The sequence below is a fragment of the Oncorhynchus kisutch genome, unplaced genomic scaffold (genome assembly GCF_002021735.2).
Source record: "Oncorhynchus kisutch isolate 150728-3 unplaced genomic scaffold, Okis_V2 Okis03b-Okis08b_hom, whole genome shotgun sequence".
NCBI lineage: Eukaryota > Metazoa > Chordata > Actinopteri > Salmoniformes > Salmonidae > Oncorhynchus > Oncorhynchus kisutch.
In genome coordinates this window covers 3928891-3944445 of record NW_022261980.1, presented here as the reverse complement: position 1 = coordinate 3944445, position 15555 = coordinate 3928891, and the positions used below count along the sequence as shown (strand labels likewise).

Below are 15555 nucleotides of genomic sequence, written 5' to 3'. Positions count from 1 at the left end.
GCCACCTCAAAATAACATTGGGTACTCAATGTTCCCAGCCCAGTAAATGGCTATCAGTGCGGTCTCAAAATAACATTGGGTACTCAATGTTCCCAGCCCAGTAAACGGCTATCAGTGCCACCTCAAAATAACATTGGGTACTCAATGTTCCCAGCCCAGTAAACGGCTATCAGTGCGGTCTCAAAATAACATTGGGTACTCAATGTTCCCAGCCCAGTAAACGGCTATCAGTGCCGCCTCAAAATAACATTGAGTACTCAATGTTCCTAGCCCAGTAAACTAGATCATTTACAAAACACTTCATTCATGGACCAACTGCAATAATGAAAGAAACCAGACAGCTTGGAATGTAAATCATTCCATGGAGTCATCTGGAGAGAGAGCAATTCTCTGCAATAATGCCTGTAATAAATGCCTGTTAACAATGCCGGTCAATAATGCCTGTAAATAATACCTGTAAATAATGCCGGTCAATAATGCCTGTCAATAATGCCTGTAAATAATGCATGTCAATAATGCCTGTAAATAATGCCTGTCAATAATGCATGCCAACAATGCCTGTCAATAATGCCTGTAAATAATGCCTGTCAATAATGCCTGTAAATAATGCCTATGAATAATGCCTGTAAATAATGCATGTCAATAATGCCTATAAATAATGCATGTCAATAATGCCTGTAAATAATGCATGTCAATAATGCCTATAAATAATGCCTGTAAATAATGCATGTCAATAATGCCTATAAATAATGTCTGTCAATAATGCCTGTCAATAATGCCTGTAAATAATGCATGTCAATAATGCCTATAAATAATGTCTGTCAATAATGCCTGTCAATAATGCCTGTCAATAATGCCTGTCAATAATTCCTTAATAACGCCTGTCAATAATTCCTATACATAACGCCTGTCAATAATTCCTATACATAACGCCTGTCAATAATTCCTATACATAACGCCTGTCAATAATTCCTATACATAACGCCTGTCAATAATTCCTATACATAACGCCTGTCAATAATTCCTATACATAACGCCTGTCAATAATTCCTATACATAACGCCTGTCAATAATTCCTATACATAACGCCTGTCAATAATTCCTATACATAACGCCTGTCAATAATTCCTATACATAACGCCTGTCAATAATTCCTATACATAACGCCTGTCAATAATTCCTATACATAACGCCTGTCAATAATTCCTATACATAACGCCTGTCAATAATTCCTATACATAACGCCTGTCAATAATTCCTATACATAACGCCTGTCAATAATTCCTATACATAACGCCTGTCAATAATTCCTATACATAACGCCTGTCAATAATTCCTATACATAACGCCTGTCAATAATTCCTATACATAACGCCTGTCAATAATTCCTATACATAACGCCTGTCAATAATGCCTGTCAATAATTCCTATACATAACGCCTGTCAATAATTCCTATACATAAGCCTGTCATAATTCCTATAAAACGCCTGTCAATAATGCCTGTCAATAATTCCTATACATAACGCCTGTCAATAATGCCTGTCAATAATTCCTATACATAACGCCTGTCAATAATGCCTGTCAATAATTCCTATACATAACGCCTGTCAATAACGCTGTCAATAATTCCTATACATAACGCCTGTCAATAATTCCTATACATAACGCCTGTCAATAATTCCTATACATAACGCCTGTCAATAATTCCTATACATAACGCCTGTCAATAATTCCTATACATAACGCCTGTCAATAATTCCTATACATAACGCCTGTCAATAATGCCTGTCAATAATTCCTATACATAACGCCTGTCAATAATTCCTATACATAACGCCTGTCAATAATGCCTGTCAATAATTCCTATACATAACGCCTGTCAATAATGCCTGTCAATAATGCCTGTCAATAATGCCTGTCAATAATGCCTGTCAATAATTCCTATACATAACGCCTGTCAATAATTCCTATACATAACGCCTGTCAATAATGCCTGTCAATAATTCCTATACATAACGCCTGTCAATAATGCCTGTCAATAATTCCTATACATAACGCCTGTCAATAATGCCTGTCAATAATTCCTATACATAACGCCTGTCAATAACGCCTGTCAATAATTCCTATACATAACGCCTGTCAATAATGCCTGTCAATAATTCCTATACATAACGCCTGTCAATAATGCCTGTCAATAATTCCTATACATAACGCCTGTCAATAATGCCTGTCAATAATTCCTATACATAACGCCTGTCAATAACGCCTGTCAATAATTCCTATACATAACGCCTGTCAATAATGCCTGTCAATAATTCCTATACATAACGCCTGTCAATAACGCCTGTCAATAATTCCTATACATAACGCCTGTCAATAATGCCTGTCAATAATTCCTATACATAATGCCTGTCAATAATTCCTATACATAATGCCTGTCAATAATTCCTATACATAATGCCTGTCAATAATTCCTATACATAATGCCTGTCAATAATTCCTATACATAACGCCTGTCAATAATTCCTATACATAATGCCTGTCAATAATTCCTATACATAACGCCTGTCAATAATTCCTATACATAATGCCTGTCAATAATTCCTATACATAACGCCTGTCAATAATGCCTGTCAATAATTCCTATACATAACGCCTGTCAATAATGCCTGTCAATAATTCCTATACATAACGCCTGTCAATAATGCCTGTCAATAATTCCTATACATAACGCCTGTCAATAACGCCTGTCAATAATTCCTATACATAACGCCTGTCAATAATGCCTGTCAATAATTCCTATACATAACGCCTGTCAATAATGCCTGTCAATAATTCCTATACATAACGCCTGTCAATAATGCCTGTCAATAATTCCTATACATAACGCCTGTCAATAACGCCTGTCAATAATTCCTATACATAACGCCTGTCAATAATGCCTGTCAATAATTCCTATACATAACGCCTGTCAATAACGCCTGTCAATAATTCCTATACATAACGCCTGTCAATAATGCCTGTCAATAATTCCTATACATAATGCCTGTCAATAATTCCTATACATAATGCCTGTCAATAATTCCTATACATAATGCCTGTCAATAATTCCTATACATAATGCCTGTCAATAATTCCTATACATAACGCCTGTCAATAATTCCTATACATAATGCCTGTCAATAATTCCTATACATAACGCCTGTCAATAATTCCTATACATAATGCCTGTCAATAATTCCTATACATAATGCCTGTCAATAATTCCTATACATAATGCCTGTCAATAATTCCTATACATAACGCCTGTCAATAATTCCTATACATAATGCCTGTCAATAATTCCTATACATAACGCCTGTCAATAATTCCTATACATAACGCCTGTCAATAATTCCTATACATAACGCCTGTCAATAATTCCTATACATAACGCCTGTCAATAATTCCTATACATAACGCCTGTCAATAATTCCTATACATAACGCCTGTCAATAATTCCTATACATAACGCCTGTCAATAATTCCTATACATAACGCCTGTCAATAATTCCTATACATAACGCCTGTCAATAATTCCTATACATAACGCCTGTCAATAATTCCTATACATAACGCCTGTCAATAATTCCTATACATAACGCCTGTCAATAATTCCTATACATAATGCCTGTCAATAATTCCTATACATAATGCCTGTCAATAATTCCTATACATAATGCCTGTCAATAATTCCTATACATAACGCCTGTCAATAATTCCTATACATAACGCCTGTCAATAATTCCTATACATAACGCCTGTCAATAATTCCTATACATAATGCCTGTCAATAATTCCTATACATAACGCCTGTCAATAATGCCTATACATAATGCCTGTCAATAATTCCTATACATAACGCCTGTCAATAATTCCTATACATAATGCCTGTCAATAATTCCTATACATAACGCCTGTCAATAATGCCTATACATAATGCCTGTCAATAATTCCTATACATAACGCCTGTCAATAATTCCTATACATAATGCCTGTCAATAATTCCTATACATAACGCCTGTCAATAATTCCTATACATAATGCCTGTCAATAATTCCTATACATAATGCCTGTCAATAATGCCTATACATAATGTCTGTCAATAATTCCTATACATAACGCCTGTCAATAATTCCTATACATAACGCCTGTCAATAATTCCTATACATAACGCCTGTCAATAATTCCTATACATAATGCCTGTCAATAATTCCTATACATAATGTCTGTCAATAATTCCTATACATAACGCCTGTCAATAATTCCTATACATAATGCCTGTCAATAATTCCTATACATAATGCCTGTCAATAATGCCTATACATAACGCCTGTCAATAATTCCTATACATAACGCCTGTCAATAATTCCTATACATAATGCCTGTCAATAATGCCTATACATAACGCCTGTCAATAATTCCTATACATAATGCCTGTCAATAATTCCTATACATAATGCCTGTCAATAATGCCTATACATAACGCCTGTCAATAATTCCTATACATAACGCCTGTCAATAATTCCTATACATAATGCCTGTCAATAATGCCTATACATAATGTCTGTCAATAATGCCTATACATAACGCCTGTCAATAATTCCTATACATAATGCCTGTCAATAATTCCTATACATAATGCCTGTCAATAATGCCTATACATAACGCCTGTCAATAATTCCTATACATAACGCCTGTCAATAATTCCTATACATAATGCCTGTCAATAATTCCTATACATAATGCCTGTCAATAATGCCTATACATAACGCCTGTCAATAATTCCTATACATAATGCCTGTCAATAATTCCTATACATAATGCCTGTCAATAATGCCTATACATAACGCCTGTCAATAATTCCTATACATAATGCCTGTCAATAATGCCTATACATAATGCCTGTCAATAATGCCTATACATAATGTCTGTCAATAATTCCTATACATAATGCCTGTCAATAACGCCTGTCAATAACGCCTGTCAATAACGCCTGTCAATAATGCCTGTCAATAACGCCTGTCAATAACGCCTGTCAATAATGCCTGTCAATAACGCCTGTCAATAACGCCTGTCAATAATGCCTGTCAATAATGCCTGTCAATAATGCCTGTCAATAACGCCTGTCAATAATGCCTGTCAATAATGCCTGTCAATAACGCCTGTCAGTAATGCCTGTCAATAACGCCTGTCAATAATGCCTGTCAATAATGCCTGTCAATAATGCCTGTCAATAATGCCTGTCAATAACGCCTGTCAATAATGCCTGTCAATAATGCCTGTCAATAACGCCTGTCAGTAATGCCTGTCAATAACGCCTGTCAATAATGCCTGTCAATAACGCCTGTCAATAATGCCCAAGAATATAAATAAAATATGACAAGTAAAAAAATGTATTAACAAACAGATGGAAAGGTAAGACTTTATGAACCCTGTGTCATAAGGGTTACATAAGACTGTCATACATAAGACTGTCATACATAAGACTGTCATAAGGGTTACATAAGACTGTCATACATAAGACTGTCATAAGGGTTACATAAGACTGTCATACATAAGACTGTCATAAGGGTTACATAAGACTGTCATACATAAGACTGTCATAAGGGTTACATAAGACTGTCATACATAAGACTGTCATAAGGGTTACATAAGACTGTCATACATAAGACTGTCATAAGGGTTACATAAGACTGTCATACATAAGACTGTCATAAGGGTTACATAAGACTGTCATACATAAGACTGTCATAAGGGTTACATAAGACTGTCATACATAAGACTGTCATAAGGGTTACATAAGACTGTCATACATAAGACTGTCATAAGGGTTACATAAGACTGTCATACATAAGACTGTCATAAGGGTTACATAAGACTGTCATACATAAGACTGTCATAAGGGTTACATAAGACTGTCATACATAAGACTGTCATAAGGGTTACATAAGACTGTCATACATAAGACTGTCATAAGGGTTACATAAGACTGTCATACATAAGACTGCCATAAGGGTTACATAAGACTGTCATACATAAGACTGTCATAAGGGTTACATAAGACTGTCATACATAAGACTGTCATAAGGGTTACATAAGACTGTCATACATAAGACTGTCATAAGGGTTACATAAGACTGTCATACATAAGACTGTCATAAGGGTTACATAAGACTGTCATACATAAGACTGTCATAAGGGTTACATAAGACTGTCATACATAAGACTGTCATACATAAGACTGTCATAAGGGTTACATAAGACTGTCATACATAAGACTGTCATACATAAGACTGTCAAACATAAGACTGTCATAAGGGTTACATAAGACTGTCATACATAAGACTGTCATAAGGGTTACATAAGACTGTCATACATAAGACTGTCATACATAAGACTGTCATACATAAGACTGTCATACATAAGACTGTCATAAGGGTTACATAAGACTGTCATACATAAGACTGTCATACATAAGACTGTCATACATAAGACTGTCAAACATAAGACTGTCATAAGGGTTACATAAGACTGTCATACATAAGACTGTCATACATAAGACTGTCATAAGGGTTACATAAGACTGTCATACATAAGACTGTCATACATAAGACTGTCATACATAAGACTGTCATAAGGGTTACATAAGACTGTCATACATAAGACTGTCATACATAAGACTGTCATACATAAGACTGTCATAAGGGTTACATAAGACAGTCATACATAAGACTGTCATATCAATGACATAACATGTTATAAGAAATCCTGACTGACTGACAGGTCTCTCTCATGCTGAGCCAATGCATATTGGGTCTTCGTTTCCCCCTCCACACACACACACTCACACACACACACACACACACTGATGCTGACACAGCTTAAGCTCAAGGTCAACTTTCCTCTTCTAGACCGTTGACTTGACTTCTACTCAGGGTAGGGTATTAGTTAGTGCACGAGGTAGATATGAATGGCTTTTCCATTATTTGATTTCAGACAATTGGCTTTACCAAAGTGAAAGAATAGGTCTACAGGGTAGATGTGTCAGCAGTGACATGCCTGGGCCGACATTGACTCTGGTCTAGGTTGGCATATGTGATGCAGCACGCGAACGGGGCGCATGCCTGACGTTACTACTTTACAGGACAGTCATTTGAAAGTTTTCAAAAAAGGGTTTTCATCAAAATGCATTTTTTGCAGAAATTCCTTCTTGTGATCTTTCATGTGCCTTAATAACAAACTGGTAAGAATTTTATTTTAACGTATACCTGCCAAACAAAGATCTTTAGATCTTGGTTCCTTTCAAGGTAGTTAGTCTTAGTCTACTATCATATCTTTAGGGGTCAGGCCCAGGTTATTGTTAAGCACATTGCCAGAAATGCATTTAGGAAAAAGCAATATACACATCTCATTATAGTATATAGGTACTCAGCATCTACTGGCCAGGTTTTCAGTCGGTTCTATACTCCAGTACTTGGCACTATTAGGCCCATAGAAATAGAATAACTAGAAGAGCCTTTCTCATCAATATGGCCACCGGTCCACCCATCATGGTACATTGACTTTAATGTCAATGTACCATGATGGGTGGACCGGTGGCCATATTGAGTGAACCCATGCCAGTCATTATATTTCTAGGCCCTTGCCAGGCACAGAGTTGGTGACTGTGTGTATTTATAGGTCTGTTTTGTATAATCCTCTGGTATAAGGTCACTTGTTTAAAGGACTTAAGGGAGAAACGTTCACTTCTTCCAGCAATGGAACAGCAGCACTACAGAGTGACTCGGAATTTCCTCTGACACGAATAAAGTCTATTGATGTAATGGGACACAGCAGTAACACTGTTTTCAGAACTTTGGATGGGGAAGAGAGAGAGCAAGAAAGAGAGGGCTGTATATGAAGCTGTGTGTGTGTGTGTGTGTGTGTGTGTGTGTGTGTGTGTGTGTGTGTGTGTGTGTGTGTGTGTGTGTGTGTGTGTGTGTGTGCGCTCACTAGAAAACACATATTCTGCCCATAAGCTGCAGCGGTGAGCTGTCATTGCTGAGTGCAATAGGACCTGATTCAGAGGGGGGGGGGGGGGGGGGGGGGAGACCTCTGCAGACGAGGGAGGCAAACAAAGTGTGTGTTGTTCCGTATTTACATGAGGTCTTTTTTCCTTCTGAGGGCAGCTTTGGTTAAAGGACATAACATTGTTTAATTTTCAATAACTTTACAGTGCCTTCTGTCAAGTCACTCAATCATGGATACTGAATGTATTCAGATCCTGTCGCTGGATTTGGTTGGATTAGAATGAACTCCACATTTAAAGGGGCAATCTAGGATTGTCACATCCATTTTTGAGTTTTAAATGAATGATAAATAGCCATTGATTGTTTAAGAATATAACCAGTACATGCCATGAGCTCAGATCAACTATTAAAACTGTGATGTTGTAGGAATCCTAGATAGCCCTTTAATGTCATTATTTCTGGATGTTTACTTAAAGGACAATTCCACCCAAAAACTATATTTTGGTATTTGTTTCATTAGTCCATTGTTAATATAGTCCCAAAGTGTTTTGCATGTCAGCAATACAGTTTTCAAGATACGATTTTGAAAGTTATATATCTTGAAAAGGTTATTGCTGACATTTTGGGACAATATCAACAATGGACTAATGAAACAAATACCAAAATATAGTTTTGGGTGGAGTTTTCCTTTAAATGCAATCTGGATAACTGTCAATTTAAGTTGTGTTGTGTGTTTATGTGGAATGCTAAGTATGCAGTGTATAACCAGTGTCCAGTCTGTGGCTAGCATGGGCTAGCATTCTTCGGCCAAAAATGTAATGTGTCTCTGTGTGTTAGCCAAGAGGAAACCTTGCCCATCCACCCCTGTATTCACTTGGCTATTTGTGTTTTTAAATATGTCTTCGAGCTGCTGTACACACAGTGTTGCATAATTGGTCTACTCAGTGTGTGTGTGTGTGTGTGTGTGTGTGTGTGTGTGTGTGTGTGTGTGTGTGTGTGTGTGTGTGTGTGTGTGTGTGTGTGTGTGTGTGTGTGTGTGTGTGTGTGTGTGTGTGTGTGTGTGTGTGTCCACAAGAATAGTAAACAAACATAAATCTGACGAACTGGGTTAGGAGCTAGGTTTAGGGTTAGGGTTAAGGTTAAGTTTTTGGGTTAGGGTTAGGGTAAGAGTACGCGTTAGTGTTAGGTTTAGGGTTAGGCATTAGGGAAAATAGGATTTTGAATGTGACTGAATTATGTGTCCCAACAAGGTTAGCTGTACAAGACTGTGTGTGTGCGTGTGTGCGTGCTTCTGTGTGTGCGTGTGTGCATGATTGTATGCACACATCCATCTCTCAAGGCCAACAAGTGCACCATTGAACTGCTCTGCAACCAATTTTGATAGTTGCAAAATATCATCCAAAGTATTTTATGGATCCCAGGACCCCGTGGAATAGATTCCAAACTCTTCCTGAGTAATATATTCCAAACTCTTCCTGAGGAATAGATTCCAAACTCTTCCTGAGTAATATATTCCAAACTCTTCCTGAGGAATAGATTCCAAACTCTTCCTGAGTAATAGATTCCAAACTCTTCCTGAGTAATAGATTCCAAACTCTTCCTGAGTAATAGATTCCAAACTCTTCCTGAGTAATATATTCCAAACTCTTCCTGAGGAATAGATTCCAAACTCTTCCTGAGTAATAGATTCCAAACCCTTCCTGAGTAATATATTCCAAACTCTTCCTGAGTAATATATTCCAAACTCTTCCTGAGGAATAGATTCCAAACCCTTCCTGAGTAATAGATTCCAATCTCTTCCTGAGTAATATATTCCAAACTCTTCCTGAGGAATAGATTCCAAACTCTTCCTGAGTAATATATTCCAAACTCTTCCTGAGGAATAGATTCCAAACTCTTCCTGAGGAATAGATTCAAAGCTCTTCCTGTGTATCTTCATCACATAGACTTAAGTCATAACTTAAAGAATCACACATTACCAATATGATATTGCTGTGTGAATTACGATATGATATGGACAGTATTCTCTGTTAATATTCTTTGTAAAACAGACAACATCTGTCTTTCCACTGAGGAGTTATTCAATTGAATTTGGGTAATGGGAAAACATTTACACCACCTTAGTACGGTAAATAACAAAGAATTTCATAGAAATTGATTCATAAAAATCATTATGGAAAAATACACATTTTGGGAACAGTATCAATATATTCCAATTCAACCCTTGTATACAACGTGAGAGGTAAAAACTCACCATAGTCAATCATCATCTCTTTCCCACAGCAGCCATGCTGTCCAGGGGTTAACACCAGCGAACCCAGGGTTAGTTATAGTTGTCCAGGGGTTAACACCAGCGAACCCAGGGTTAGTTATAGTTGTCCAGGGGTTAACACCAACGAACCCAAGGTTAGTTATAGTTGTCCAGGGGTTAACACCAACGAACCCAAGGTTAGTAATAGTTGTCTAAGGGTTAACACCGGCAAACCCAGGGTTAGTTATAGTTGTCCAGTAATCCAGAGAAAGATGCTGAGACAGATGAGATCTCAAAGTAGGAAGACATTGCTTCTAGACACTGATCTGAGGTCAGTTTTTGTTAGATATCAGAGTTGATCCTAGATCTGTGCCTAAGGATATTTACCTTAAGCTGTTTACCTCTGTTTAATACTTCTCTCCTCCACAGAGCAGATCTGACATTTCTCTAAAAGCATGGTCAGAGTTTTAGTGAGTTAGATTGGGCATTTGTAACTACCGCCCTCCCTCCTAGCCTCCTTCCCTTCTCTCCCTCCTCGTCCGCCCTCCCTCCTTTTCCCAGCTGACTAGAGGACACAAGAGCTTGTCTCAGAGCTCCAGTCCTCCAAATCATTGGTCTGTTCCTGTGAGCCAAATCCAGAGAGGGAGCACTTAGTACTGTCTGACCTCACACCTACTCTGTGTCGCACAATGCTGCAGTCTTCACCGACTGTGTGTGGGTGTGTTTGGGGAGGGGATTGTGTGTGTGGTTGTGTGTGTGTGTAGTTGGGTCAGCCAGTGTCTGTTTGGGTATACTTTACGTGTCTCTAAGGATGAATAGACGCTCTATAGCCAACATGTTACTTTCAGGAACCACTTTATAAAGTCTAGTTCTAGTTAGGGAAAGATATGCATAGAGTAGATCTGGTTAGAGAAACGTATGCTCAGAAAAGTCCGACAGAGGGAAAGTTAGAGTCATCCTGGTGAGGGAAAGATGTACACAGTTCTAATAGTACTGATCAAAACAGTTAAAGACATGCAGTTCTAATAGTACTGATCAAAACAGTTAAAGACATGCAGTTCTAATAGTACTGATCAAACAGTTAAAGACATGCAGTTCTAAAACAGTCAGTAATGATGATATGAGAAGTAGTTTCTCTAACTAACAGGTCACAACACAGTAAAAAAAATATATATAATTGTACACAAATATATTTGTGACCTATGAATGGACTGTTGTTTCATATGTTTTAGGGCAGGGGACTCACAGATTGCTAAATACTGTAGGCTACTGTATATTTTACTCAGGGTCAGTGTAGACCAGACCTTCGCAAGCATCTCTGCATGAATAAACCTGACCCCAATGAGCTCATGAACAGACAGGCAGTCTGCTAGAATGAATGAATAAAGTCTAACTCGCAGTCCGCAGTCTCACACACTCTCACACGTGCACACACACTCATACACACACGTGCACACATACAGACACAGAGGGTTTCTCTGTGACGAGGAAGATGCAGGTTCTAAAAGCAACCAATTGAGGGAACGATGTGTATGAATCATTGGGCACAAGGATCCCAAAACCAACACACAGGTCAGGTTGTGAAGCCTCTCTCCCTGCTACTTGTTGTATCAAGTAGAAGTGAAGGGTCCCTAAAGGACTGTTAACCCTAAAATACTGTTAACCCTAACCCTAAAGGACTGTTAACCCTAAAGGACTGTTAACCCTAATCCTAAAGGACTGTTAACCCTAACCCAAAAGTACTGTTAACCCTAACCCTAAAGGACTGTTAACCCTAAAATACTGTTAACCCTAACCCTAAAGGACTGTTAACCCTAAAATACTGTTAACCCTAACCCTAAAGGACTGTTAACCCTAAATGACTGTTAACCCTAACCCTAAAGGACTGTTAACCCTAACCCTAAAGGACTGTTAACCCTAACCCTAAAGTACTGTTAACCCTAACCCTAAAGGACTGTTAACCCTAAAATACTGTTAACCCTAACCCTAAAGGACTGTTAACCCTAAAGGACTGTTAACCCTAACCCTAAAGTATTGTTAACCCTAACCCTAAAGGACTGTTAACCCTAAAGGACTGTTAACCCTAACCCTAAAGGACTGTTAACCCTAATCCTAAAGGACTGTTAACCCTAAAGGACTGATAACCCTAACCCTAAAGGACTGTTAACCCTAAAGGACTGTTAACCTTAACCCTAAAGTACTGTTAACCCTAACCCTAAATGACTGTTAACCCTAAAGGACTGTTAACCCTAACCCTAAAGGACTGTTAACCCTAAAGGACTGTTAACCCTAACCATAAAGGACTGTTAACCCTAACCCTGAAGGACTGTTAAACCTAACCCTAAAGGACTGTTAACCCTAACCCTAAAGGACTGTTAACCCTAACCCTGAAGGACTGTTAAACCTAACCCTAAAGGACTGTTAACCCTAACCCTAAAGGACTGTTAACCCTAACCCTAAAGGACTGTTAACCCTAACCCTAAAGGACTGTTAAACATAACCCTAAAGGACTGTTAACCCTAAAGGACTGTTAACCCTAACCCTAAAGGACTGTTAACCCTAAAGGACTGTTAACCCTAACCCTAAAGTACTGTTAACCCTAACCCTAAATGACTGTTAAACCTAACCCTAAAGGACTGTTAACCCTAAAGGACTGTTAACCCTAACCCTAAAGTACTGTTAACCCTAACCCTAAATGACTGTTAAACCTAACCCTAATGGACTGTTAACCCTAACCCTAAAGGACTGTTAACCCTAACCCTAAAGGACTGTTAAACCTTACCCTAAAGGACTGTTAACCCTAAAGGACTGTTAACCCTAACCCTAAAGGACTGTTAACCCTAACCCTGAAGGACTGTTAAACCTAACCCTAATGGACTGTTAACCCTAACCCTAAAGGACTGTTAACCCTAACCCTGAAGGACTGTTAAACCTAACCCTAAAGGACTGTTAACCCTAACCCTAAAGGACTGTTAACCCTAACCCTAAAGGACTGTTAACCCTAAAGGACTGTTAACCCTAACCCTAAAGGACTGTTAACCCTAAAGGACTGTTAACCCTAGCCCTAAAGGACTGCTAACCCTAACCCTAAATGACTTTTAACCCTAACCCTAAAGGACTGTTAACCCTAGCCCTAAAGGACTGTTAACCCTAACCCTAAAGGACTGTTAACCCTAATCCTAAAGGACTGTTAACCCTAACCCTAAAGGACTGTTAACCCTAACCCTAAAGGACTGTTAAACCTAACCCTAAAGGACTGTTAACCCTAATCCTAAAGGACTGTTAACCCTAAACCTAAAGGACTGTTAACCCTAAACCTAAAGGACTGTTAACCCTTACCCTAAAGGACTGTTAACCCTAACCCTAAAGGGCTGTTAAACCTAACCCTAAAGGACTGCTTAGCCTCCTCCCTTGGTGATGGCTAATGGTTCCAACACCTCATATGAAATAATCACTTCATGACCAGACTGCAGGGAAAGAGAAGGGGAGAGAGAGAGAGAGAGAGAGAGAGAGAGAGAGAGAGAGAGAGAGAGAGAGAGAGAGGTGGAGAGCATTCAGAAAAGTAGGGAGCCTGAGCCAAGGTTATTGACTGAGTTAGTTAAGGAAGTATTTCAGTCACATGTTTATAGATACACTGAGCAGATGTAAAATGAACATTCATTTCAGTTGTCTCACTATTCCAACATTCAGGGATGCTGTGGTCCTTATTACAGAAATGAAATAACATTCAATAAGGAGGTAGGAATCACAAAAACAACGCACCACATTAACATTTCAGTTACTTCAATAGGAGTTCTTTGGCAAAACTATTTCTAGTTTCTAAACAAACATATCATTTTGTTCTTATGCTATATGTCAGTGGGCTTGATATTGATAACAGATTGCCGAATTGAAATGTAAGCTTTTATTGCCCTCTAGTGTTAGAAGTGACCCCTCACTACCTCCAACTTGCTTTTCCACACCAAGGCGTATTAGATTCTATATTAGATTTTTTTTAACCTTTATTCAAGTCAGTTAAGAACAAATTCTTATTTTACAATGACGGCCTAAAATGAACATTCATTTCAGTTGTCTCACTATTCCAACATTCAGGCCAAACCCTCCCTTAACTCGGATGACGCTGGGCCAGTTGTTAGCCGTCCTATGGGACTCCCGTTCATGGCCGGGTGTGAAACAGCCCGGTGTCAAACCAAGGTCTGTAGTGACGCCTCTAGCACTGAGATGCAGTGCCTTAGACTGCTGCGCAACTCGGGAGCAAAGGCTACGTTTAGACAACAACAAAGAATCCACTAGTTGGTCTTTTGACCAATCAGATCAGCTCTGAAAAATATCTGCCGTGAAAAGATCTGATGTTATTGGTCAAAATACCAAATAATGGAAAATATGTGAAAAGTTTGGACACACCTACTCATTCAAGGGTTTTTCGTTATTTTTACTATTTTCTAACAGTCTTGAATGAGTTCCAACATTAGCTGAGCACTTGTTGGCTGCTATTCCTTCACTCTGCGGTCCAACTCATCCCAATCCATCTCATTTGGGTTGAGGTCGGGTGATTGTGGAGGCCAGGTCATCTGATGCAACACTTCATCACTCTCCATCTTAGTCAAATAGCCCTTACACAGCCTGAAGGTGTGTTGGGTCATTGTCCTGTTGAAAAACGAATTATAGTCCCACTACGCGCAAACCAGATGGGATGGAGTATCGCTGCGGAATGCTGTGGTAGCCATGCTGGTTACGTGTGCCTTGAATTCTAAATAAATCACTGACAGTGTCACCAGCAAAGCACCCCCGCACCATCACACCTCCTCCTCCTCCATGCTTCACAGTGGAAACCACAGATGCGGAGATCATCCGTTCACATATTAGTCTCACAAAGACACGGCGGTTGGAACCAAAAATCTCAAATTTGGACTCATCAGATCAAAGGACATATTTCCACCGGTCTAATGTCCATTGCTCATGTTTCTTGGACAAAGCAAGGCTTTGAGATGTGTCTGTTACTTGAACTCTGTGAAGCATTTATTTGGGCTGCAATTGCTGAAGCTGGTAACTTGAACTTATCCTCTGCAGCAGAGGGAACTCTGGGTCTTCCTTTTCTGTGGCCGTCCTCATGAGAGCCAGTTTCATCATACCTACTCATTCAAGGGTTGACCGACCTTCATGTCTTAAAGTCGTTTCTCTTTGTTTATTTGAGCTGTTCTTCAAATAATATGGAATTGGTATTTTACCAAATATCTTTTGTGTACCACCCC

At 38.7% G+C, this 15555-nt stretch overlaps 1 protein-coding gene across 1 annotated transcript in view; it reads right to left on the bottom strand.

Annotated features, from left to right (window-relative positions):
- Nucleotides 1–10745, bottom strand: part of il16 (interleukin 16) — a 62867-nt gene extending 52122 nt beyond the window's left edge. The window contains 1 exon segment of the mRNA XM_031812398.1: nucleotides 10307–10745. Coding sequence (XP_031668258.1) covers nucleotides 10307–10309 — 3 coding nt within the window. The 5' untranslated portion in view covers nucleotides 10310–10745.
- Between the last annotated feature and the right edge of the window lie 4810 nt (nucleotides 10746–15555).